At 36.1% G+C, this 23699-nt stretch overlaps 1 protein-coding gene across 2 annotated transcripts; it reads left to right on the top strand.

Moving 5' to 3' along the window:
- Window positions 1-15146: 15146 nt before the first annotated feature.
- Window positions 15147-23009, top strand: LOC107805671 (kinesin-like protein KIN-5D). Of its 2 annotated transcripts, none has more exons than XM_016629744.2 (23): window positions 15147-15442; window positions 15683-16018; window positions 16106-16235; window positions 16818-16973; window positions 17049-17525; window positions 17784-17881; window positions 17964-18120; window positions 18213-18282; window positions 18386-18462; window positions 18555-18608; window positions 18693-18773; window positions 18868-18979; window positions 19290-19376; window positions 19475-19650; window positions 20321-20482; window positions 20560-20667; window positions 20782-20940; window positions 21034-21117; window positions 21470-21675; window positions 21786-21887; window positions 21977-22086; window positions 22170-22321; window positions 22424-23009. In XM_016629744.2, the coding sequence occupies exons 2-23, from the start codon at window positions 15831-15833 to the stop codon at window positions 22637-22639; spliced, it is 3162 nt and encodes a 1053-aa protein (XP_016485230.1). In that variant the 5' UTR covers window positions 15147-15442; window positions 15683-15830; the 3' UTR covers window positions 22640-23009. The 2 variants fall into 2 exon arrangements, with proteins under 2 accessions (XP_016485230.1, XP_075075587.1); XM_075219486.1 differs by having other exon boundaries at window positions 15151-15442; window positions 15774-16018.
- The last annotated feature ends 690 nt before the right edge of the window (window positions 23010-23699 follow it).

The following is a 23699-nucleotide window of genomic DNA, read 5'->3' as shown; positions in this document are numbered from 1 at the left end:
CATGTTCAGGCTTTGGGAAGATTCAAGATTTATGCTTTGTACAGAGTTGATTTACAAGGGAAGTGATTCAGTCGGGTGCTTTATTGAGATGGGTGTCCATATGCCAGCGGAGCCTTGGAGTTGATTATATTCGGGACCAAGCCAGAGTGGGTGACTCTCAACAACGGTCCTAGTCGATCCAAAGGTTAAAGTGTGGTGCCTAATGATTTCAAGCCTATAAGTATGGTTAAGAATCAAGCTTTTGTAGCAGCTTATGATAAGAGGCTCAAAATGTTTTATGATGTTTTGACTTGTAGTGTAGCGTTGGGAGAAAAAAAAGAGAAAAAAAGACTTTGGATTTGTAAAGGAGTTATCAGAACGGGTATATCAATTGAAGATACGAATGTGCGTGCAAGGGGTGTATGAAATGATTCATTGGTTTGGAGACAGGGTGGTCTCGTGGAATGGGGTCACTCGGGTTGAGAGCGGATGGAGTGTGTTATGTGTTGAATTGAATTATTATTATTTATGAGTCAGTTGAGGATAAATTAGAAAATGTTGGATAGGTTAGCCGTTGTTGAATTGGCATGCTGATGGCAGTGATCAGTTCCTTCGGCGTGATTAAGTTATGCATGTGATTTGTGACAGTACATATGAGGCTTGACGGCCGCCGTGATTGATCCTATTTTGGAAGTATTCAACTATTGTGACCTGTTATGGGTAGGCGGATCTCGGAAGGGCTATGGTGGCTTAGACCACTACTTGAGGATTTGCATGTTCTACGATTATGAGGATTCACTCGCGTGATGCTATGGTTCTCATGAAATGAGTTAAGTGAAAACTTTTTATATGATGAAGTATTATTCTATTAGTTGTCCAGGAGTTATGATGAAATTCTGGTGCTATCACATATTGGCGTGGTAGGTGCAGTGAGTGGTACGGAATTTGAAAGTGACGATCAAGGTTGCGGTTTAGTGTTGACAAGGACTTCATGAGCTCGGATGATCAGGAAAGGGGTTTTGAATGTTTGAGAGTAAGTTGTCATTGTCTTCAGCGTCGCCTGAGATCGGTGGTCTGTGAAAAAGGCTTCGCATCCTGGTTAAGGATTCTTGATCATTTTTCAGCGTTATTGCGGCTGGTGGCATGGATGTACAGACTTGTTATCTGTTACAGAAGGTCGTGGGAGCGTGCCTTATGGGGAGGTTGTATAAGTGTGGCATGTTGTCACTTGATTGATTGAAGAATTAAATCAAGTATGAAGATTGTGGTGATATCGTTAATTTGAGAATTGATGCCTAGAGGGCACTCGATTTATTGGGTTGTGGACTGTGGAGGATTACTCCGGTTATGATGGTTGTTCCTTTGTGTATGGGAAAAAGTGGGTTATTATGGACCCAGGAAAGATTATGGACTTATTTCGATACAATCAGAATCGACTTGAGGTGTGTGAATTGATTTAAGTACGAATATGGGCTCTATATCAGGCCGGATGTGTTCACTTCAGCATAGCGCTCCTTATGGAGGAGTATTCGGACGTTGGATGTTATTTTGTCGTCGGTTGTTTCATGTAATGCTATATTGTATCATGTGAGTTGTGAATGGCTCGATAATTTATTATGTGTTGAGATTCCGCGTAGCGATGGTGTTATGTGAGTAGGATGGCTCTTTAGTTTTAGAACATATATCGCACCTTAGTTGTGCTTAAGTTTGTGGCTTATGGTGCTATATGTCTCCCCAGGGATGGTATTATGCACTTAGTGTGCTTGGGACCAATATTCGGTATTTTGTTGTAATGAGCAATTTAGCTTGGTGTGTATCTCCTTATGTGAATTTTATGTGTGGATCGGGTGGCATGCCGCCATGGGTATGTTGTTTGGACCGGGTTGCACGCCGTAACAGTATGATGTTGAGTACAGTTTTCTGTATTTTAATTTTTGTGTGTTTTGTTTTCCATTTTCTGAGGAAAGTCCATATTAGCAGCGTGAGTTGAGTAGTCCCTTCCAGAGTTCGGTTTCCTTATGTATCACATTCGAGTTGGTAGCCCATTGGCACATTGTGGCATCATATAAGACTTTTGGTCATATCAGGGATGGCTTGTTGCCTGAGCAATTCGTACTGGGTGAGACAAGATTATTGGATCTAGGATCAGTGCGATTGGATTATATAAATTATATCAAAGAGAAAATACCATTAAGTGGTTCAAAATGAGGTAATGGTTCTTGTCAGGAGTATAGCCTCAATGATTTGTTGACTCGGCAGTTGGTTACGAATTTCTTCATGTCTCTTCCGTCGTGGAAGTATTGTAAGAATTGGAACAAGACTTATACATGTCATGAGGTGCATTGTGAGCATCAGATTCGGGGAATATCGGTTATTATGATCAGAGAATGTTAATATGGTCCTATGGAGGATGTGGTGCATGGTGAGAATTCAGCAAAGGTATGCAGTCATGTTCTGGCACACCGTGTAGTGATTGATACGGTGTTCAAATATTGGAAGCAGGCCTCACAGAGAATTTCGGATGATGAAAGTGGGTTCTAAGCTTATTTGTTGAATAAAGGAGAATATCTTCAGATTTGATCAAGTTAATGTGCTCAGCTGAGCTGTGGTAGCACGAGTAGGTGCTCAAGGTGTTATATAGTGATTTCGGACATCTCCAGTACAATACTCAACACATTTGAGGATGAACATATGTTTAGATGGGAGAGAATGTAACGACCCGACCGGTCGTTTTGGGCTCTAGCACATCGTTCGGCAGTTTGAGGCCGTGAGCAGTTTCACATCAGGTATTAAGACTTGTGCGCATGGTCAAATTGAATTTTGGGAAGTTCGGAGTTGATTTGGAAAGAGAATTCCCATTTCGAAAGCTTTAAGTTAGAAGAATTGACTAAGATTGGATTTTTGAGTAAACGACCTCGGAATCGGGATTCGAAGGTTCCAGTAGGTTTGTATGATGATTTTAGACTTGAGCGTATGCCCGGATCGGGTTTTGGAAGACCCGGGAATATTTCGACACCTATTGTGGAAGTTAGCATTTTTGGAAGAATTTCATAAGTTGGGTTGTAGTGCATTTCAGCATTATCGATGTCCCTTTGGGATTCTCGGAATAGCTCCGCATGGTAATTTTGGTATTGGGAGCGCAATCGGAAGTGAATTTGGAGGTCTGTAGGTCGTTTTGAAGTCATTTGGATAAAGATAGAAATTTGAAGGTTTTGAGAAGTTTGACCGGAAGTGGACTTTTTAATATCGAGGTCGGATTCCGATTCCGAATGTTGGAGTAGGTTCGTAACGTCAAATATGACTTGTGTGCAAAATTTGGGGTCAATCGGACGGTATTTGATAGGTTTCGGCATCGAATGTAGAAGTTTGAAATTCTAAAGTTCATTAAGTTTGGATTGGAGGTCGATTCATGATTTTAGCGTTGTTTGATATGATTTGAGGCCTCAAGCAGGTCCGCATTATGTTATGGGACTGGTTTGTATGATTGATTGGGGTCTCGGGGGTCTCGGGTGGATTCCGGATGGTTAACCGATCAAATTTATAATTTGAAGAAGGACTGAAGCAGCTGGTATCTGGTGTAACCGCACCTGCGAGGTTTTGGCCGCAGGTGCGGAGCTGCAGGAGCGGCCTAGGTGCCGCAGAAGCGGAAGTGGATGGTCTAGGCTGGGACCGCAGATGCGGTAATCTTGCTGCGGAAGCGGGACCGCACCTGCGGAAGGAAGGACGCAGATGCGGAAGTTGGGGGGCTAGAGGAGGACCGCAGAAGCGGTTAGTGGGTCGCACCTGCGCAACCGCAGAAGCGGTCAAGTGGCCGCAGGTGCGAAAATGTTGGAGGCAGTGAGGTTCTTTTAAATCGGGGATTGGGTTCATTACAACCCCATTTCTTCCATTGGAGCCGATTTTGGAGCAACTTTGAGGTGCCATTTTCACCACCAAGCATGAGGTAAGTGGTTTATGTTAATTTTGAGTTAAATACATGATTATATATGGATTTGAGCATGAAAACTTGGGGTTTGAGAGAAAACCTAGAAAATTAGTATTCTTGAATTTTGACCACGATTTTGGATATGAAATTGAGAGTAAATTATATTTGAGTTCGTGAGGTTATGGGTAAACCTTATCTTCGAAAACTTTCGAAATTCGGGCACGTGGGCCCGATGGCATTTTTGTCAACCTTTCGATCGGGGTTAAAAATTATTATAAATTGGATTATAATGAGTAATTGAACATATATTAATGGGTTTACATAATTATTGGCTAGTTTTGGAGCATCGTGCATCAATTTGAGTCTTCGGAAGGACGTGGAATGCCCGTGATGGATCTTCGGAGTGAGGTGAGTCTCCTTTCTAACCTTGTAAGAGGGAATTGTCCCCATAGGTAAATTAATTGGATTTGTGCTTCTATTTGTGGGGGCTACGTACGCACGAGGTAACTAGAGTCTGTGCATAGCTACTATTATGTTTATGTCCGGGTAGTCTAGGATCCAAAAGCATGATATACTTGGAATATTTGTAATCTTATTGGCAGTTTGAATTGCTTAAATCACATTGAATTAATAAACGAATTTCTAAAAAGATTAAACTTCATTTTCTTGAATTGTTAAAAAGAGAATTGGCTTTTCTTTGGATAATTTTCCCTGATGACTTCTTGATTGACTGTCTGTGTGTGTTTAATTTTGGAACGAGCTGAACGCCTCGGCAGATTAAATAGATGCATCTACGGTTCGCGCCATTCGACCCTCTGGCAGTGCACAGTTTAAATACCTGTTTGGATCGGGTCGTACGACCTCGGCATGTTTTGCGCATGCTTATAGTGCTTGCTTGAGATTTATGAACTGATATTGCTTCCCTGGTCTGAGATAAATTGATAAATAATAGATTATGAATTTGGAGACTTCTTAATATAAAAAGGGATGTTTACTTGTTTCGTGACTTACTTAAATTTGTTGTCGCTTGTAATAAATCCATGATTATTCGCATTATTAATATATTACTATTGGACCACTAGTAAGTGTCGAAGTTGACCTCTCGTCTCTACTTCTTCGAGATTAGACGGGATACTCACTGGGTACACGTTGTTTTCGTATTCATACTATACTTGTTGTGCATTTTTGTTGCACAGGCGTATGTAAGTCTAGTGGCCTAGTTTGGTGCAGCGGCATGGTTGATACTGGGACTCATGCGAGCTGTACCTCTCGAGACGATCCGCAACCAGCAAAGTCTCTTTTAGAGTATTGTACTGTATTTGCTTTTCTGTCCAATTGTATTCCGGACAATTATTGTATTTTATTTCATTCCCTAGTAAATTCTCATGCACTTGTAATACCGGGTTCTAGGATGACTAAGGGGTATTTGTATTAATTTCCTAAACATTTCTAATTAATTTGAAACGGTTATCTTTTACTAGTAAAATTGAAGGAAAAATCATAATTTTCAAAATTATTAAAACAAGGCGTAAATTAAGTATTTATGATTGGCTTACCTGACAGCGGTGTCCGGCATCCTCACGACCCTTAGTGTATTTTGGGTCATGACACTAAGCTCAAAAAGATCAAAGAAGGCCTAAAATCATTTCACACCGAGCATCACCTAAATTTTGCCTACACTCACATAACGAGCAAGTTCTAGACACAAGTACAATACATGGACTACATAAAAACCTCACCACACATGACATATGACTCACTAAGGACGGTCACATTTTGACTCTCAACAAATGCAAGTATTCACGGAGCCACGAGATATTAAGCATTAAGCATAAAGTGAACACAAGTCAAGAAAACGAGACATAGGCGTCACGAAACATGCTATCCAACTAAGCAAGGTATCATTAATAATTTCAAATCATAGGGAAGATACTACACATGCCAAAATCAAAATATGCTACTATCAAATAAGTCAAGAGCGCCTAGGTTCATCATTCTTCCTTCTTTTATTCCCTAAATTCCTAATCTACTCTAAAAGAAGAAGAAAAACTACTCGGTTCAAACTATATCCCATGGGAAAGAACCGAGACACAAAGAAAAACCACGGGGGATTATTAGTACCTAAAAAAACTAAAAGACATGTTTTTATGTTTTTCTATTTTAAAAAAATTATTTAGACTTTAATCCCTCAAGAAAACTGTCTAGGAGATCCAGCGTTGGGAAAAGTCCAAAATTTTCAAATATTTTTTTGATTTTCTGTATTTTTTGATTTCTTTATTAAATTAAGATACTAAATCTACTACTACTATATTGCACCATTAATTTACTAACTATGCAATTAAAAAAAAGAATCTATCTAAAAATAAAAAGATAGTAAACTAGCAATATATTAATATAATACTATACAAACCACAAAAAATCTTCCACTCCACATTTAAAAGAGTGCAGTGTTATTAATGCACATCATAAATAAAATCAAGAGGGTAAGATAAACTCCCTAGAAGGCCAAAGATCGAAGCAATAGCAGCTCACGAGATATTCAGACTTCTCCGAAGGACGGTCCTATGTGTGGGCGGCCCACACTTAGTCTCAACCATCTAGCTTTATTTTGCATATTTCCTATGGCTTTGCTTCATCTTCTCATAATCCTACAAAACAAAAATAAACACTACAAAAATAATATAAAAAAATAAAAATAAAAGAAAGTAGTAAAGCTAGGTTGCCTCCCAACAAGCACCTAATTTAAAGTCGTGGCACAACTTGAACCACTTTTTACCTCCACTTTGAACTTATGAATTGTACCCCTAATAGGCATCCAGTATGTGGCTATGCTCCTTTGGTGGAGCTGCAAAGATAATCAGGCCAAGTAATAATTTTTTTACTATGCACTTCTCGGCCTTTAGATGAGGAATGTAATTTTTGCTTTTTGACACAACAAATTTAAGCATATGGGCACTCTCATCCTCACCATTTGAGTTCCCCAAAGGCTCAGATGACTTAATTACTATCTTACTATCTAAGCACAATGTGAAAAAAATGGTTGGAATAAGGTCTAATGCACCCTAACTCATGAATTGTACTATTATTTACATCCTCATATATACACACACTCAATTCTCCCAAAGTAATGTTATTTGCTCCCTCATATGACTCTAGAGCTCTCTTCTCAACACTGGCATCCTCAAGAAAAATATGGTCTAATGATTGATATTCTCGTTTTAGCTCCTCAATTTGGCCTAGAAGTTTTTTTTTCAGGTTCACACAACTCATCATTAAATTGTTGGTGTTACACGCATCAACCTTTGCACTCAAATTTGCATTAAAGTGATGCTCAACTAACCCAAAACTGTCAATTTCATGTGCAAGATCAACTCTCTCCTTAGACCAATCATTTACCAACGTTGTTAGAAGACAATGTCGATTCACATATTCCCCTAATCGAGAATATCCGTCCCAATACCAACCTTTACTCCCATATTCAAATTCAGATCTCTAAGAGGTCAAGCAATGACAAGCCCAAAAATACGGGCCATAAAATCTTTCGTCAACCAAGCGTTTTCTTCAATAACCTTACTTCCGTATATTTCATCCTTGTATGTCATGCTGAGAGAACGAGAAACACAATAAGAGAAAATCAAATAGTTATAAAAATAAAATATTTACAAAAGAGAAGAAGAAGAAGAAGAAGAAGAAAGACTTGTAAAGATAAAAGTAAAAGTCTAATCTAGAAAAATAGTTATTTCTATGTCCCCGGCAATGGCGCCAAAAGTTTGTTGCGGCCAAACGCACACGCAAGTATACGCGGTCGTCATGTAATAAAGTGACTAAAAGTCGAATGTCGAACCCACGAGGACTGATGATTTACTATTAACTAAATTAAACTATCCTAACTATCTAAAAAGAATTAAAACTAAAAGTATTTAATTCTAAACTAATTAAAATAAAGAAAAATAAATAATGAACTTTGAACAGAGGAAGAACAAATTTTTATGTTATCAATGTTATGAAAACGATCTAGGATTATGGGCTATCTAACATTCCTATTGTATTCTTTAATTAAATTGACTAACTAATTTATCTAGCTTATTGGTTGACAGGGTTAATATCGCTAATAAGAATATGTCGAGTTCTTATTCGTCTATTCAAGCTAACCTAACGCCTATATGTCTATGGAATTAGAACTAATAAGAACGCATTTATAATTCTTGTACATCAATCAAGCAAGGCAATTAGGTATATGTCTATCCTAACCGCAAATCCATTCCCTGATGCTCAGGTTCAAGAACTTGCTCTACTCAATTCTATATGCAATCTAGAATTTTTACTTTCGAGTTCAATTCTAGATTCGTAGATAGTATTTAATTGGTGATCAAGCAACCAAATAATTAGGCGTAGGATTGAATAAATAACCTAATATGATAAATCAAGAAATCAAAATCAATATTCAAATTATAATAGTCATGAGAGAACCAAAACCCTAGAACGTGAAGTTTAGTTCCACATAGACATGGTAGTCAAACAACAAATCACACAAAGAAACATAAAAATTACTAAGTTTGGCGGAAGAAAGATGCAATCCGATGAACTCCGGCCTCCACGACGGCTCCTCTCAAAAATGTCCTCTCATCTCCAAAATAGGTTTAGGATCCCTTTTATACAGGTTGGGGGTGTGTAGGCCGAAATAACCAGGTCCCGAGCAAAATAGGACAAGTCCCCATCACCAGTGCCCAAGGTAGCGTGGGGCGCTAGCCCTGGCGCCGGAAATTTTATGCTTATGGAAACTGGGCCACATATACCAGTGGCACTACTTTGTGGTTTTTTCTCGTTTCTTCCCTTTTTCGCTTCAATTCATTTACTTTCGTCCCAAATTGCCTCCGGATGATTCCTACACATAAAAATACCATTAATTAGCATAAATCATTACATTATACATCCAAATTCCACAAAATACAAATAAAATGTGAGGCGACATGCATATAAAGACACATACTTTAAGTCGAATATCAGCTACTATGTTATTTGATTGATTCTTACGTACCGTTTCACCGGTAATTGCCACTTACATAATTTGTAATTAATGTGCTTGGTTATAGACTATAGTTTGAAACTATAACACAAAGAGAATACCAAATTATTTGCATCTGCGGACTCACATCGCTCTTGTCCTGTGAACCACATGCATACTAACCCCACTGCTTGTCTTACTTTTGCTGTTTATGTTAGGAGTATATTTCTTTACTAATTTATCACTCTCATGTTCCTCATGATTGCTTTTATAATTATCTTGGTATGTAATTGTTGGAATTTAAGCTATTGGGTTTTAAAGGTTAGAAGTGTGAATTGGAAAATTATGGGAAATTAAATGAAGGGAAATGAAAAATTTGGAAAATTTGAATCAAGTGAACTTTGTCCCTCATTGGTGAGGGACAACTACACTTGTGTGTATAAATATAGGATCACTTCTTAGAGCTCTTAAAAGGAGTTGAAGAGAATGAAGCCTTGCGCCGTCGTCGTCGCTCGGCTCGGCTTTGGCTTTGTCAAATGATCGATGAGATTAATTTTTTGACAAAGTTTATTTAATTAATTATTTAATTAATTATTTAAGAATTAATTAAGTGCCAGTCAGTTCATTAACGGAATTAACTGAAATCCAAAACGCTAAACTGATTTTCCCTTTTGTACACATTATGAGCAGACACCTCTTCCTTTCAAATATCTGTTCACATTATAAACAGATATCACACTTCTTCTGACAATTGCCTATAAATTCCGAGGCATGGCTTCATTTTCACATACTGAAAAAATATAGAACTTCCTTTTGAAAATCGTGCATTCTACTTCGCAGTTTCTCTTTCAAATTCGTAAGTGTGATTTTGCTCCGTTCTTTGAGTTCGTTGGTATCCTGCAGTTTGTATTGTCACTATTGCAGGAAGGTTTATTCCGTTTCATCCTGGGAGGATTTAATCCATTACCTTGCCAACTTGTGAGGGGGTTAAAATTCCTTAAGGACACACAAGAAAATTGTGGACTCGGAATATTTCTTATAGTTTACTGTTTTTCCAGTTTCTTCTAACAATTTTTTTTTCTAATTTCTATTTTAACACAGTAGCGACAACAGTAATTGCTCTTTTTACAATAGACTTTTTAATTCAGATAGGAAATAGTAACGGCTATTTCACTTTTGATAAGTACCTATATGTACTGGCTCAATAATGGAGTTATTAAACTGGTCCAGCTTTTGGCTATACCCTTTTACGGGCTTAAAGACAGCAACCTTTTATTAAACGTCTTGATAAGGTAAACTCGGCGCTAGTCAATGAACTTAAGACGGCAACATTTAAACGTTTTTTTCGATCTTACGCTGAATTTTTTTTATAACATGTAGAATCACAAATTTGTAGTCATAAATTAGCCTTAAAATAAAATCAAATTGGATTATACGTGTCATAAAGAAAGAGTTAATTTTATCTATGGTCATTGAACTTTTATGTTTATTACCCAAAAGTCACTTTTCTTTTTTTGGTTACGTAAAAATCATTCAACTTTGTGTTCATTACACAAAAGTCACTTTTCTTTCTTTTATTACGCAAAAATCATTTTACTTTACTCTAGTTATCACAAAAGTCATAGTTTTACTTGAAAAGTCTATTATGCCCTTGATATTATATAAACCTTCATATTTATGTAATACCTTCTATATTATATACTATATAATATATTTTTACCTATGTATTTTATTTATAAATAAAATAACTTAATATTATTTTATTTATTATTTTTATAATATATTCGTATATTTAATTTTTTCTAACTTTAATTTTCAAGATATATTAGTAGCATTATAAAATTTGTCAGTAACTTTAATATATATTAGTAGAGAGAAAAATCGGCAAGTACATTTCCGTGAGAAAATTCGCATGTAAACAAACAAAGAAAATGATGAAAAAATCATATGTTAATCTGAAGAAAAATTCCTAGGTAACTCTACATGCGAATTTAGCTGCGGATATTTTTGGGGGATTTACCTGAACAATTGGGTATTTTATACTACTGAAATTCGAGAAAAACCGTTAAAAAGAATCGACCAAAGTTGGTCGGTAATGACTAATAACCGTCCAAAATGCAACCATTAACGTGTTGTCGGTATTTTGAAGGTCGGAAGGTCCAACCAACCAAAGTTGGTCGGAAAATTACCGACCAACTTTGGTCGGTCAATTAAATTCAAAAAAAAAAAAAAGAATTGCTGGAAAAAAAATTGTTTTATAATGCTACTAATATATCTTGAAAATTAAAGTTAGAAAAAATTAAATATACGAATATATTATAAAAATAATAAATAAAATAATATTAAGTTATTTTATTTATAAATAAAATACATAGGTAAAAGTATATTATATAGTATATAATATAGAAGGTATTACATAAATATGAAGGTTTATATAATATCAAAGGCATAATAGACTTTTCAAGTAAAAATATGACTTTTGTGATAACTAGAACAAAGTAAAATGATTTTTGTGTAACAAAAGAAAGAAAAGTGACTTTTGTCTAATGAACACAAAGTTGAATGATCTTTACTTAACCAAAAAAAAGAAGTGACTTTTGAATAACAAACACAAAAGTTTAATGACCATGGATAAAATTAACTCCATAAAGAAACACATTTTTTTCTTCTAGAGAAATTTGAGAGATATAAATAACTTTCTTAAATTTCTAAAACATCACAAATAATATCCGTGAATTATTTTTAATAATGGTTGTGTTTGGATTTACTTACGCAAGTCAGAAATTATTATATCAAATATTCACATTCTCCCATCAATGAAAAAACAGCATAACTATCCACTATAAAATGTAGACAAATATGAGAAAATCATCTGACAATTTCGTCAATACTAGCTAGAATTTGAAGATTGATATATATCATTATCATCATATTGATTTCATCTATTGCTAGCAACACTCCTTAATAGAATCTGAACACTGATATATCTCATAATCGTTATATCTATTGCTAGCCCCACTCCTTAATTAGTATCGAAGAAAAGATCCTTGAGTAGATGAGAAAAAAAAAATCAACATCATTGAGTAAATCAATCACTATGATTTCGAAATATTATGGTATTTTAGTAAAGTCAAACAAGATACTCATATATAAGAGAAGAAAGGTGAACTGGTCATACGTTAGCAGCCGTCAATATGGGCTTGGCCCGTTGGGCCAGCCCAACTCAGCCCGTGATTTAGTAAAGTTGGGCTAGAATTTTTGGAGCCCGTTTAAAAACGAGGCTTTTAAGCCTGACTCGAGTAAGCCCGTGGCCCGTGAGGCTTGACTGAAGCTGGACCGGGTCGTGGGCCTAAAAAATATTTATTTAAAATATATAAAAAAAAATAAAAAGTATACTGCCTTTAGAGATGAAAAGTCAGAATTGGATCTTTACTAAGAGGAACCAAAACTTGATCTTGAGAAATTTCAAGAGATTCTAGAAAATATCTCGATCTTTCAATGATGGTGCGTGATGTACTTAGCATTCTTATTACCATTGTACCATCAGAATCAACATTTAGCATTGGTGGCGTGTTCTTACAAAGTACAGAAGTTGCATTTATTATGAAAATATCCAAACACTTGTTACTACTCGAAATTGGCTGCACAGGTTTTCCCGAACTCAAACTGGTAATATTTTTTTATGTGAATTTAAATATTATTAATTTTTAAAATTTATTATTTTTAATATTTAACTAATTAATATTGCGTATGAATTGTAGATGAAAGTGAAGATAACCTTGTCACAAGCGAATTCAAATGTGTTTGATGAAGATGATGTGTTGGATATCTCATAAGCATCATGGATGTTCACTTGAATAGTTCGTTTTAAGTTTTGACTTTTAGTGAATGAAATATAGTCATGTCTTTACTTTTTTAGTATTTATTGTGATATATTGGAATAATATAAAAAGTTATTAAGTTTTGCGAATTTTTTCCAATAAGATATTTTTTAACTTTTAAATAATTATCTTTTTTTAGGTAGACTAGCCCAGCTCAGCCCGTCAATTGCTAAAGCCCATATGAGTTAGGCTGGACTAGCCCGGCCCGACTCATATTGACAGCTCTACAAATGAAGCTATGAAAGTGGTAATTTTAGTTTTCAAAGAGAGTTGACATTTAACGTATGCTAAACTTGCCGAATGTCGCATCTGTATAAGCTCCTAAAGCACTCAGAGACTATTTTTTGGGGAAATAAACCTTGAAACTATAAATAAGAAGATTCTTGAATTCAAAATTAACACCCGAGAAGAAAAGAATTAATTCAAATCATCCCAACATTACCGTATCCATTTTCACTAATTCATATATTTTAAAATAACCCTCAATATACTAATAAAAAATTAAGTTTCTTAATACCAACTCGATCAATTAATACATGACATGTATATGCACATACACTATCACTAAATCATAGTACTACAACAATAACAACAATTCGGTAAATCATAGTAATAAATTAATATATATTTTTACCTTAATATATCATTTAATTAATAATAAATTAATAGTATAATTTAGTATAAACACCAGATAGATGTAATTTTTTGGAGAGGCTACACGTCGTCCTCAAATCAGTAATTAATCAAGTAAACTAGTAGGAGTAACTAATTTTCACATTGTTAATACACAAATATAATTATACACCATTTTAGCATTCTCACCTTCTTTGTCGTTATTCTCATTTTCATTTTATAGTTGAAAATTGAGATAATTTCTCGCCTCTCGGTTAAGAATTTTCCAAATATCATTGGCAAACGGGGCGGGGGCGGAGCGGAGCGGGTTTAAGCTTATGCGGGGCGGGGCGGGTATGGGGCGGGTTCAAGAGTATTTTTTAATTTCACTGCGGTTGTGGGTTGTGCATTTGTTTAATACCTGCATCGCACATTTGCTGCTTTTCATCAAAGAAGAATCAAATATTTTCGTAGAGTTGTAATCTACTTTCTCAATTGGAATCTGTTTTATAAACGTTCCCTTGCTCATCTTTATATCTTTATTTTTATTTTAAATTTTGTTAGTTCATATTCAGATATTACCACTTTTTTAGGTCATTAAAATTTAATATTGATGCGTCTGTTCGGTAGGAATGTAGCATACTAGTTTTAAGAAGCTATTTTAAAATTGACTATTATAATTAATTCACTAATTAAATTACCACTTTTATTATGGAGTAATACGCTAAAAGATGTTTTCTAACAAGATTAGTAGTAGATATATAGTAGCACATTAAAAACACTATGGACATAACTGGAACTATCGAGAAAAAGAGACAAGAAGGCCATAGGTTATCATTAATTTGTTTGGAATTTTTAAAAAAATAGAAACTACTTGTTAAAAATGAAAAAAATGATTTTTTTGCTTTGCGGGGCTGTGCGGTGCGGGTTTGTGCGGGGCGGGATGGGGCGGTTTGAAAACAGAATATCTTGCTATGTGGTGCGGGGCGGGGCAGGTTGAACTTTATGCAGATTATAGATGAACCCGTCCCGCCCTATTGCCATCTCTAAATGTCAATATCTGCTTTCTTACATTAATTTTTGAGTAAGTATTATTTATTTATGTATGAACGAACTCTTTAATTTTTCAACAGATATGCCTAATAACCAAGAGAATTAGAAAACAGTTACTCGCTCCGTTCCAATTTATGCGAACTTGTTTGATTGGGCACGAAGTTTAAGAAAAAATGAAAACTTTTAGAATTTGTGGTACTAAACAAGTCAAAAAGAAGTACAGAATATTTGTGCGGTTATAAAACATTCTTATTAAGGATAGAATTGTAAAATTAAGCTATTGTTTCCAAATTTTTAAAAGGTCATTCTTTTAGAAACGAACCAAAAAAGAAATAGGTTCAAGTAAACTGGAACGGAGGGAGTACTACCGTAAGTAATTTGAAATGGAACAACGAATTTCCCACCTTAAACCCGACATCCTTCCCTCCAAGAACTTCCCACCTTGCTCTTGGGGAGACTCAAACTCACAATCTCTTAATTGGAAGTGGGGGTTGCTTACCATCATAGCAACCCTCTTGTCTGGAAATGGAACAGAAATATAAATTCGAAAAGCCTAAGCCCTAAGCTCACCTTACTTATCAATTATCATAGCAATCAAACTCTGTGGCATTTCTCGTAATAATTAGCAAAAGTGTGCCCTCTCATGACCAGATCCTTCAATTATATTTAAAGCCTTTTCTTTCTGTTTTTATGTTACAACGGTCAAAAATCTATTTCAAATGCCCCGTAACAGCCACAAAATCTGAGTTTTCTCTTCAACTTTATCTCACGTCACGCGCATATGCACACAGCTGCTCTTCTCAATTCCTTCTAATACTATTTCTTTTTATAACCATAAAAGAAGAAAAAATCACCAATTTATCACAGTCTATTTCTTTTCAAATCAAAATCACTACATTCTCTCTCCAAAATCTTCTCTCTAAAACATCGCCGTTGTTCTCACATTGTGTTGAATCTCTCAACGGCCGCCCGGCGATTTCATCGTCGGTAAGTCTACACATTTTCTTAGTCGTTTGTCTGTATCGTACAAATATAAATGCATATATTTCAATCAATGTATTTCTTCTTTTTCCGATTTTTTTCATGATTTTGTTATTTGAATAATGAAATCTCAATTCTCAAGCATTTGATCAATCATTTTCGATTTGACGGTGAATTTTCGTTTGCATTTACCTCTCACATCTGACGTGAAAATCTACATTTTCACCTCTCCTTATACTGTTTCAGCGCAATCGAGTGACATTGTGTTTCTGGAAGTTTCTATATTGCTACATCAGGATTTTGTTCTTAGATTTCTAAACGAGCTGAGTTGAATCAGAGAATCGGTAGAAACGGTTGTGAGATTGGAGGATATAATTAGAAGATCATTCTAGAAATGGAGTCGTCGCAATCTCAGCAGCAACAGAGAAGAGGAGGAGGTGGCTATGTCACGCGGTCACCGTCGCAGACACCGCGGTCGAGCGATAAGGCGGCTAGAGATCTGCGATCGGTGGAAGGAAATATGAGTGGAAAGCATCATGACAAAGATAAAGGCGTCAATGTGCAGGTTATTGTGCGTTGCAGGTTAGTAAAATCAGAGCATTTTGGAGCTTTAGTGTAACCTCTGAATTGAATTGATTGTATTTGATGGAATTGTTATGAAATATGCAGGCCGTTGAGTGAGGATGAGATGAGATTGAATACACCAGCGGTGATTTCCTGCAATGAGGGAAGAAGAGAAATTTCTGCTATGCAGAACATTGCTAATAAGCAGATTGACAAAACATTTGTCTTTGATAAGGTTTTGAATTTTTTTTATTTGATTTATCCTTATCTTGATAGCATTGGTACTGAAATATAGATAAAGGACAAATGAACATTGGCCAAAACGAAAAAAGAAAAAGAAAAGTGTAGAGTGTATAGTTAAAACGGTAATTTCAAGTAATAATTCGGACACATTGCCTGTTTAGAGCAGAATGATACAAGGAATTCATATAATAACCAGCTCCTACTAGTTTGATGCTAGAGGTGTATTTGCCGGCTTGATTGATTTAGACTGAATGCCCATACTTCTTGAGTTCCGGTACAAAATTAATTTTTCTGGTACTGCTGAAAAAAAGAAAGATTTATACTTTTTGAAAATATATAGGACTTCTAATACTTTTTATTTGTATTTGCATAATATTGGCATGAGATGACTTTAAATGGAGTGACGTGGTCAGTAAGGATTCATATAGTTGACACCAACTTGTTTGGGATTGAGGCATAGTTGTGTTGTTGTTGTTGTTGTTGTTGTTGCAAAGAAGAATAAAAAAGGTTGTGAATCAAGATATCTGGTGATTCTTGAGATGACACTAACATTGTGTTGGGTAATGCTATCCAGGTCTTTGGTCCTATGTCCAAACAGAAGGACTTGTATGATTCTGCAATCTGTCCTATTGTCTTTGAAGTTCTAGAGGGCTATAACTGCACAGTTTTCGCTTATGGGCAGACAGGAACAGGGAAAACTTATACAATGGAGGGAGGGGGAAGAAAGAAGGTTGGTAGCTGTTAGAAATGCATTTGTTATGCTAATTTCTTCTTCATATTAATTCATTACAGTCACCCCGTTTAGAATGGGGAATTTCCAAGTGATGCAGGTGTTATCCCACGAGCTATAAAGCAAATCTTTGACATATTGGAAGCTCAAAGTGCCGAATATAGTGTGAAAGTAACATTCTTGGAGCTGTATAACGAGGAGATAACCGATCTTTTAGCTCCAGAGGAATGTAATAAGTTTACAGATGACAAATCTAAGAAACCATTAGCTCTGATGGAAGATGGTAAGGGTGGAGTTTTTGTTAGAGGCCTGGAAGAGGAGATAGTATGCTCTGCAAATGAAATCTATAATGTCTTGGAGAAAGGTTCTGCTAAAAGGCGTACAGCTGAAACTCTTCTTAACAAACAGAGCAGTCGTTCTCATTCTATATTCTCTATCACAATTCACATCAAGGAATATACTCCAGAAGGGGAAGAGATGATCAAATGTGGCAAACTTAATCTTGTAGACCTTGCGGGTTCTGAAAACATTTCACGTTCTGGTGCAAGAGAGGTGAGACATTAAAATTCTGTAATTCGTTAACCATTGCATTTAGCAAGTTTGTTAGTAAGAAAAGGAAAAAAGAAAGAAAGAAAGAAAAGAACAAGCGTGCAAAAGTTGTTTTAGAAATGTCATAATTTTACCTTCTTCAGGGCAAATTATCCTGGAAGATACTTCTCAAGTTCTTTTTGGTTCTTTTTCCCACTTTGATTGTGTTTTTTCTGTAAACATTATAGTAAACTGTACTAGATGATAGATTTTCTTTTGCAGGGCAGAGCGAGGGAAGCTGGGGAAATCAACAAGAGTTTGCTTACACTTGGTCGTGTTATAAATTCTTTAGTTGAGCACTCTGGTCATGTCCCATATAGGTGCTTAAAAATCCATATCTATATTACACAATATTGTATGAAGCTTTTTACATACCTTGAGAAGCAGTTGTTGGTATGTCAGGGAGAGCAAAATAACAAGATTGTTGAGGGATTCATTGGGAGGGAAAACAAAGACATGCATAATTGCGACAATATCACCCTCCATTCACTCTATGGAAGAGACTCTGAGCACTTTAGATTATGCTCATCGTGCCAAAAACATAAAGAATAAGCCAGAGGTCAGTTTTCTGTGGACAATCAAGCATTCTCAAAAGCCGTCTGTTTGATTTTGTGTTCAACTGTCCTTGACTTTTCTTTTGCTGTTATTTAGATTAACCAGAAGATGATGAAATCTGCATTAATGAAGGACTTATATTCTGAGATTGAAAGACTGAAGCAAGGTGATACTGCTTTCTTCTTCTCTTTGTACATGAATCTCTATCTCGGATGCTAGTTAGATTATTTATGTTTTGAAACATAAAATTTCCATTTTAATGCCAACAGAGGTGTATGCTGCGAGAGAGAAGAATGGCATCTACATACCAAGAGATCGATATCTCCAAGAGGAAGCAGAGAAAAAGGTTAGGCCCTGATCCATAGATCCCCATGATTGGTCGAATTATCCTGTAATCTTTTCTCATTTATGGTAAACATGTTTTTTCTCCTCTCTCAGGCAATGTCTGAAAAGATAGAAAAGATGGAACTTGACTTAGAATCTAAAGACAAGGTATGCTACTGATTAATAACTCAGCTAGATCTTATTGACCATTGAGAACTCAAAACTCATTACATTTTTGCCTGCTGCAAACAGCAACTCATGGAGCTTCAGGAACTGTACAATTCTCAGCAGTTGTTGACCACTGAATTGACTGACAAACTTGACAAGACAGAGGTATATGGAGTTCTGACCCCACCTAATATCAGAAGCTTTCATTTGTTGTCCACCTCTTTCTCATGGAGATTAGCTATAATTTTGTATCTTTCAGAGAAAGCTTCAGGAAACTCAACATACTTTGGCTGATCTTGAAGAGAAACACAGGCTGGCAATTACAACAATAAAAGAAAAGGAATTTCTGATAACGAACCTTCTAAAGTCTGGTAAGCTGCATCCTCTGCGCATTGTCAAGGCAGACTCTTTCGATTAGCCATCTGCTATTGTTCTGAAATTGCATGCTTTTCCTCTGAACTTTGGGGTGAATATATTTTGTTTTGGGGGGTGGGTGTGGGGGGTGGGGGTTATGCAATTTTTGGTGTTTTTATAAACAATTTGGGATGAGGTCATATTTCTCTTTAAGGGAAATAATACCAAATTCACCAAAGGAGACACATTATGGAGTCTGGGTTTTTCGAGTCATTTTACCTTTCGGATTAGTTGTATGAGATATTTAAAGCGTACGTTTTCTACCAGAAAAATCACTGGTTGAGCAGGCCTTTGAACTTCGAGCTGAGCTGGAACATGCTGCATCAGATGTCTCAAACCTGTTTGCAAAGATTGGTATGTCAACAGCTTTTAAAGACTTGTAGATGTAATGAACTTTCTTTCTCAAATAAAGGCTGCATTGCACCTACTATACTGATAATGGTCGATTTCAGAGCGCAAGGACAAAATAGAATATGAAAACAAAGTTCTCATTCAAAAGTTCCAATCCCAATTAACTCAACAGCTTGAAGTTCTGCATAAGAGTGTCTCTTCCTCAGCCACCCAACAAGAGCAACAACTCAAACACATGGAGGAAGACATGCAATCCTTTGTATCTAGCAAGATTGAGGTATAGTTGACTTAAAATTTACCATGTACCTTTTAAAGAAGACACTCTACAATGTTTCTGGAAAAAGCTACAAGACTTAAAGTATGCACTTCTCTATTTACACTTACAGAATTCATTGTTTTCATGATGTCATGTCTACAAAGTTTAAGCATCCTTGACTTAACTAAATTAAGGGTTGGCCTTGCAATATTGCCTAGACCCAAGGATGTGATTATCATCATCTACATACCATTTTCGAGAAATTGCAAAAGCGCTTCTGTAAAACACAATCAAAACTATGTGTGATCCAAATTTACATGTCATATTCAGCAGTCGTCATGTGTCCTCTAATTATAGTGATGGATGGTTGATTCTCCTTTTCTTTTAACTATTTTTTTTTTCTCTCTCTCTCATATTCCTCTCAATAAATTTCATACGTGCATTTAAATTTTCTTCCCATATGAAAGGAATGTTTGAAAATATCCATTCTGATGCAGCGGAATCTAGATGAAAAGACTTAAATCCAATTGTCTGAACTTAGCTAAAAATCTGAACCTGCTCTTTTGTGTCTCAACACATTTCGCATGCATGTTCAACCAGTGTTGGGTATAAAAAAGTATCCTAGCCAGCCATACATGCTTCAGAGATTCTTACTCGTGCTAATCAGTATGGGTTTTGGTGTACTTTTTAGGCTATGGAGGAGCTTCGAGGGCGCCTAGACAATTTGAAAATCATGTTTGGGTCGGGTATCGAAGCTTTAGATGGTTTGGCTGGGGAGCTCGATGGCAATGCTCGGTCAACTTTTGATCGTTTAAACTCTGAATTTTCTAAACATTCATCTGCTCTCCGAGAGGTATGCCTCTTTTTTAATTCTCTGAGAAATTCCAGGTAGTATTGACAATCAGCTTATCTCTTTGTATCGAAATGTAGCTTTTTGAGGAGATTGGCTTTGAAGCTAATACCTTGGTTAATGATCTTCAAAAAAGTCTTCACAGCCAGGAAGAGAAACTAATTGCATTTGCAGCACAACAGCGTGAGGTATCAGTAGTTTCTATTTTGTGAAATCTTCCCCCTTCACCCCTTGGTTCCCCTCTCTATAGCTCTCTCCTTTTCCTTCTCAAGTTTGTGTGATATATTTTGGATGCTTTATAGGCTCACTGCAGGACAATCACAACGTCAAGGTCATTTTCTGAAGTTACTGGCAACTTCTTTAAGACATTAGATATGCATGTCTCCCAATTGGGTGATATAGTGGAAGATGCACAGACAGTCAGCGACCAGAAGTTTTCTGAACTTGAAAAGAAGTTTGAGGTAATTGGAGTCATCCATGTGCATCTCTATTTCACTTAATGAAGGTCAATATGCATCTTAGCCCCGTTTCATATGGATATCTTCCTTTTACAGGAATGTGCTGCCAATGAGGAGAAGCAAATCTTGCAGAAAGTGGCGGAACTCCTTGAAGGATCAAATGCTAGGAAGAAAAAATTGGTATGGTGATTTATTGGTCATTTAAATGCGTGCATCATGATTTGCTTCACCAGCTGAAGAAAGGCATCAGTACAGTTTTGGCTAAAAATTTATATTATCCCTAAACCTAGACAAAGCGATAGTACTTGTACTTCATTGACCAATAAATATGGCAAAAAGATGCATAATCATGCCTAGTTTTTATGTATGAATTTTGTTTCTAGTGCTTGTACTTAATGATGGAATAATGTTATTCTTCATTTAACAGTGACAAGAAGAATACATCGTGGATCCGAGATGACAATTATTGACTTAATACTTTATCTACTGTAGACTGCGAAAGCTAATGGATATTTTACTTGGTCTGCTCTAGGTTCAAACCGCAATTAATGACCTCCGCGAAAGTGGTTACAACCGAACCAGCAGACTAAAACAAGAGATGTCAACCATGCATGATTCAACCACTTCAGTCAAAGCCGAATGGACCAATTATATGGAAATGGCTGAATGCCATTATCTTGAGGATACTGCTTCTGTGGAAAACGGGAAGAAAGAGATGGAGGAGGTGCTACGGTCTTGGTATGTTCTCCTAGCATATACCATATCACCTCTGATGAGTACTTATGTGTTCTTTGGCTGCTGAAGTTTTTCTTGGCCTCTCTCTGCTTACTTGAATACATATTGTGCAGTTTGCAAAAGGCAAAATTGGGTGCTGAACAGTGGACGAATGCTCAACGCGCTTTGATTAGTCTAGAGGAAAGAAATGTTGCGTTTATGGATAAAATAGTTAGGTTGGTTGATTCACTTGCTATTCAAGGATTTTGTCTCATAGTTCCAATATATCACCTTTTATTTACTGTGAGCTTGTATATTTTTGTAGCGAAGGATTGAATACCAATGAAGCATTGCGTGCACAGTTTTCTTCTGGCGTGTCATCTACTCTTGAAGACACTGATGTTGCCAACAAAAACCTACTCTCTTCCATTGACCGTAAGCTATAAAGTTTAACACATATATTAATGACCTTTGCTGGCTGCTTGGTATCTTCCGGCTAACTAAATTAAGATCTGCAGATTCATTACAACTTGACCGTGATGCTTGTGGAAACCTTGATTCCATGATTGTTCCTTGTTGCGGAGAGCTGAGAGAATTGAAGAGTGGGCACTACCACAAGGTTGTTGAAATTACAGATCATGCAGGGCAATGTCTTTCACAAGAGTACATGGTAAGGACATAGCGTTATATGACAGAAACTCTCGTGTCTATTCTGTAGGGAATGTCATTATTCATGTAATTTGTTTCTCCAAATCTTTGTCACTTGTACTAGGTTGACGAACCATCATGCTCTACACCGAAAAAGAGAGCTTTCAGTATACCAAGCGTTGGTTCCATTGAAGAGCTCAAAACTCCTCCATTCGAGGAGTTGTTGAAATCATTTTGGGATGGAAAATCACTGAAGCAAGCAAATGGAGATGTAAAGCATATTGCAGAGGACGCTCATTCTTTGAGAGATTCAAGACTTCCCCTCACTACTATTAATTAGGACTATAGAAATTAGATATGGAAGCTGTACATAAGAATTCACCTACATGGACGAGTGAGGGATAGGTTAGTCGTAAGGGCCCTCCACCTCCAATCATAGCGTTGGGGGTTCGAGTCATCAAGGGAGCAAGTGGAAGAAGCCTCTATTGGGCTCCTTCAGTGAGGGTTTTGGATGTGGGTTACCATATCGCAAAAAGAAAGAGAGAAAAAAAGTTTCCTACATGTAATTTATGTTAGTGTATCCTATTCTTTAAATTATTATTGAGAAGAGTTTCACTTGTTTGAGCTCTTCTACGAAGCAGAGTTGGGAGTTTTCTGAGACAATGACAAGAATATAGTGAATGAGTAGCTTTGAGGTGTCTTTTGTTCAATGTGACATCTTGAGGTCATTCTTTTAAATTTTTAAATTTAAATGGAAAGTTTAAAGTTAAATTATTTCTAGCATAAAAATGGAAAGTTTAAAATTAAATTATTTCTAGCTATAAGAAAGATGTGTTACATAAAATAAAACAATGAAGTATATCATTTTGGATATTCATGGTAAATACAGTTTGACTGAGAGAAATGCTTGGCCCATGACAGACTTTGGAAAGCAATAAATCAATGGAAGAAGAAATTGCCAAATTAGATCCAAATCCAAGTCAACTGACTTATATTTGTGTACATAAGAGTCCGACAAATATTAGAAAAGGTTCTAAGCTTTCATCATTTTATCCATCAATGATAACTTCAAAACCCAAAAGCTTAAAGAGAAAAAGAATATCAAAAGGAAATAAATAAATAAAAGCAGTGGAGGACGACGTGCTTGCAAGTAGGAGCTGATTGGGGATCACAAAGGACTACTTCTTGCATTGAACAATTCGAACACGTCTTAAAGATGCATTTTCCCCACCAAATTTGATTCCCAAGAATGCAAGCATTGGAACATTGATAAATATATTTAATCATATGATCTGTCCCTAGCTTGCTAAAATTAAGATATTGTATTGACATTACGGGTTAATGACAAATTGCAGTATCTTATGTATAAATCCAGTCATTTAGTGACTAAACTTTCATTC

The sequence above is a fragment of the Nicotiana tabacum genome, chromosome 8, assembly GCF_000715075.1.
Source record: "Nicotiana tabacum cultivar K326 chromosome 8, ASM71507v2, whole genome shotgun sequence".
Lineage (NCBI taxonomy): Eukaryota > Viridiplantae > Streptophyta > Magnoliopsida > Solanales > Solanaceae > Nicotiana > Nicotiana tabacum.
The sequence above is the reverse complement of the archived record's forward strand: the minus strand, read 5'-3'. Positions and strand labels throughout refer to the sequence as shown.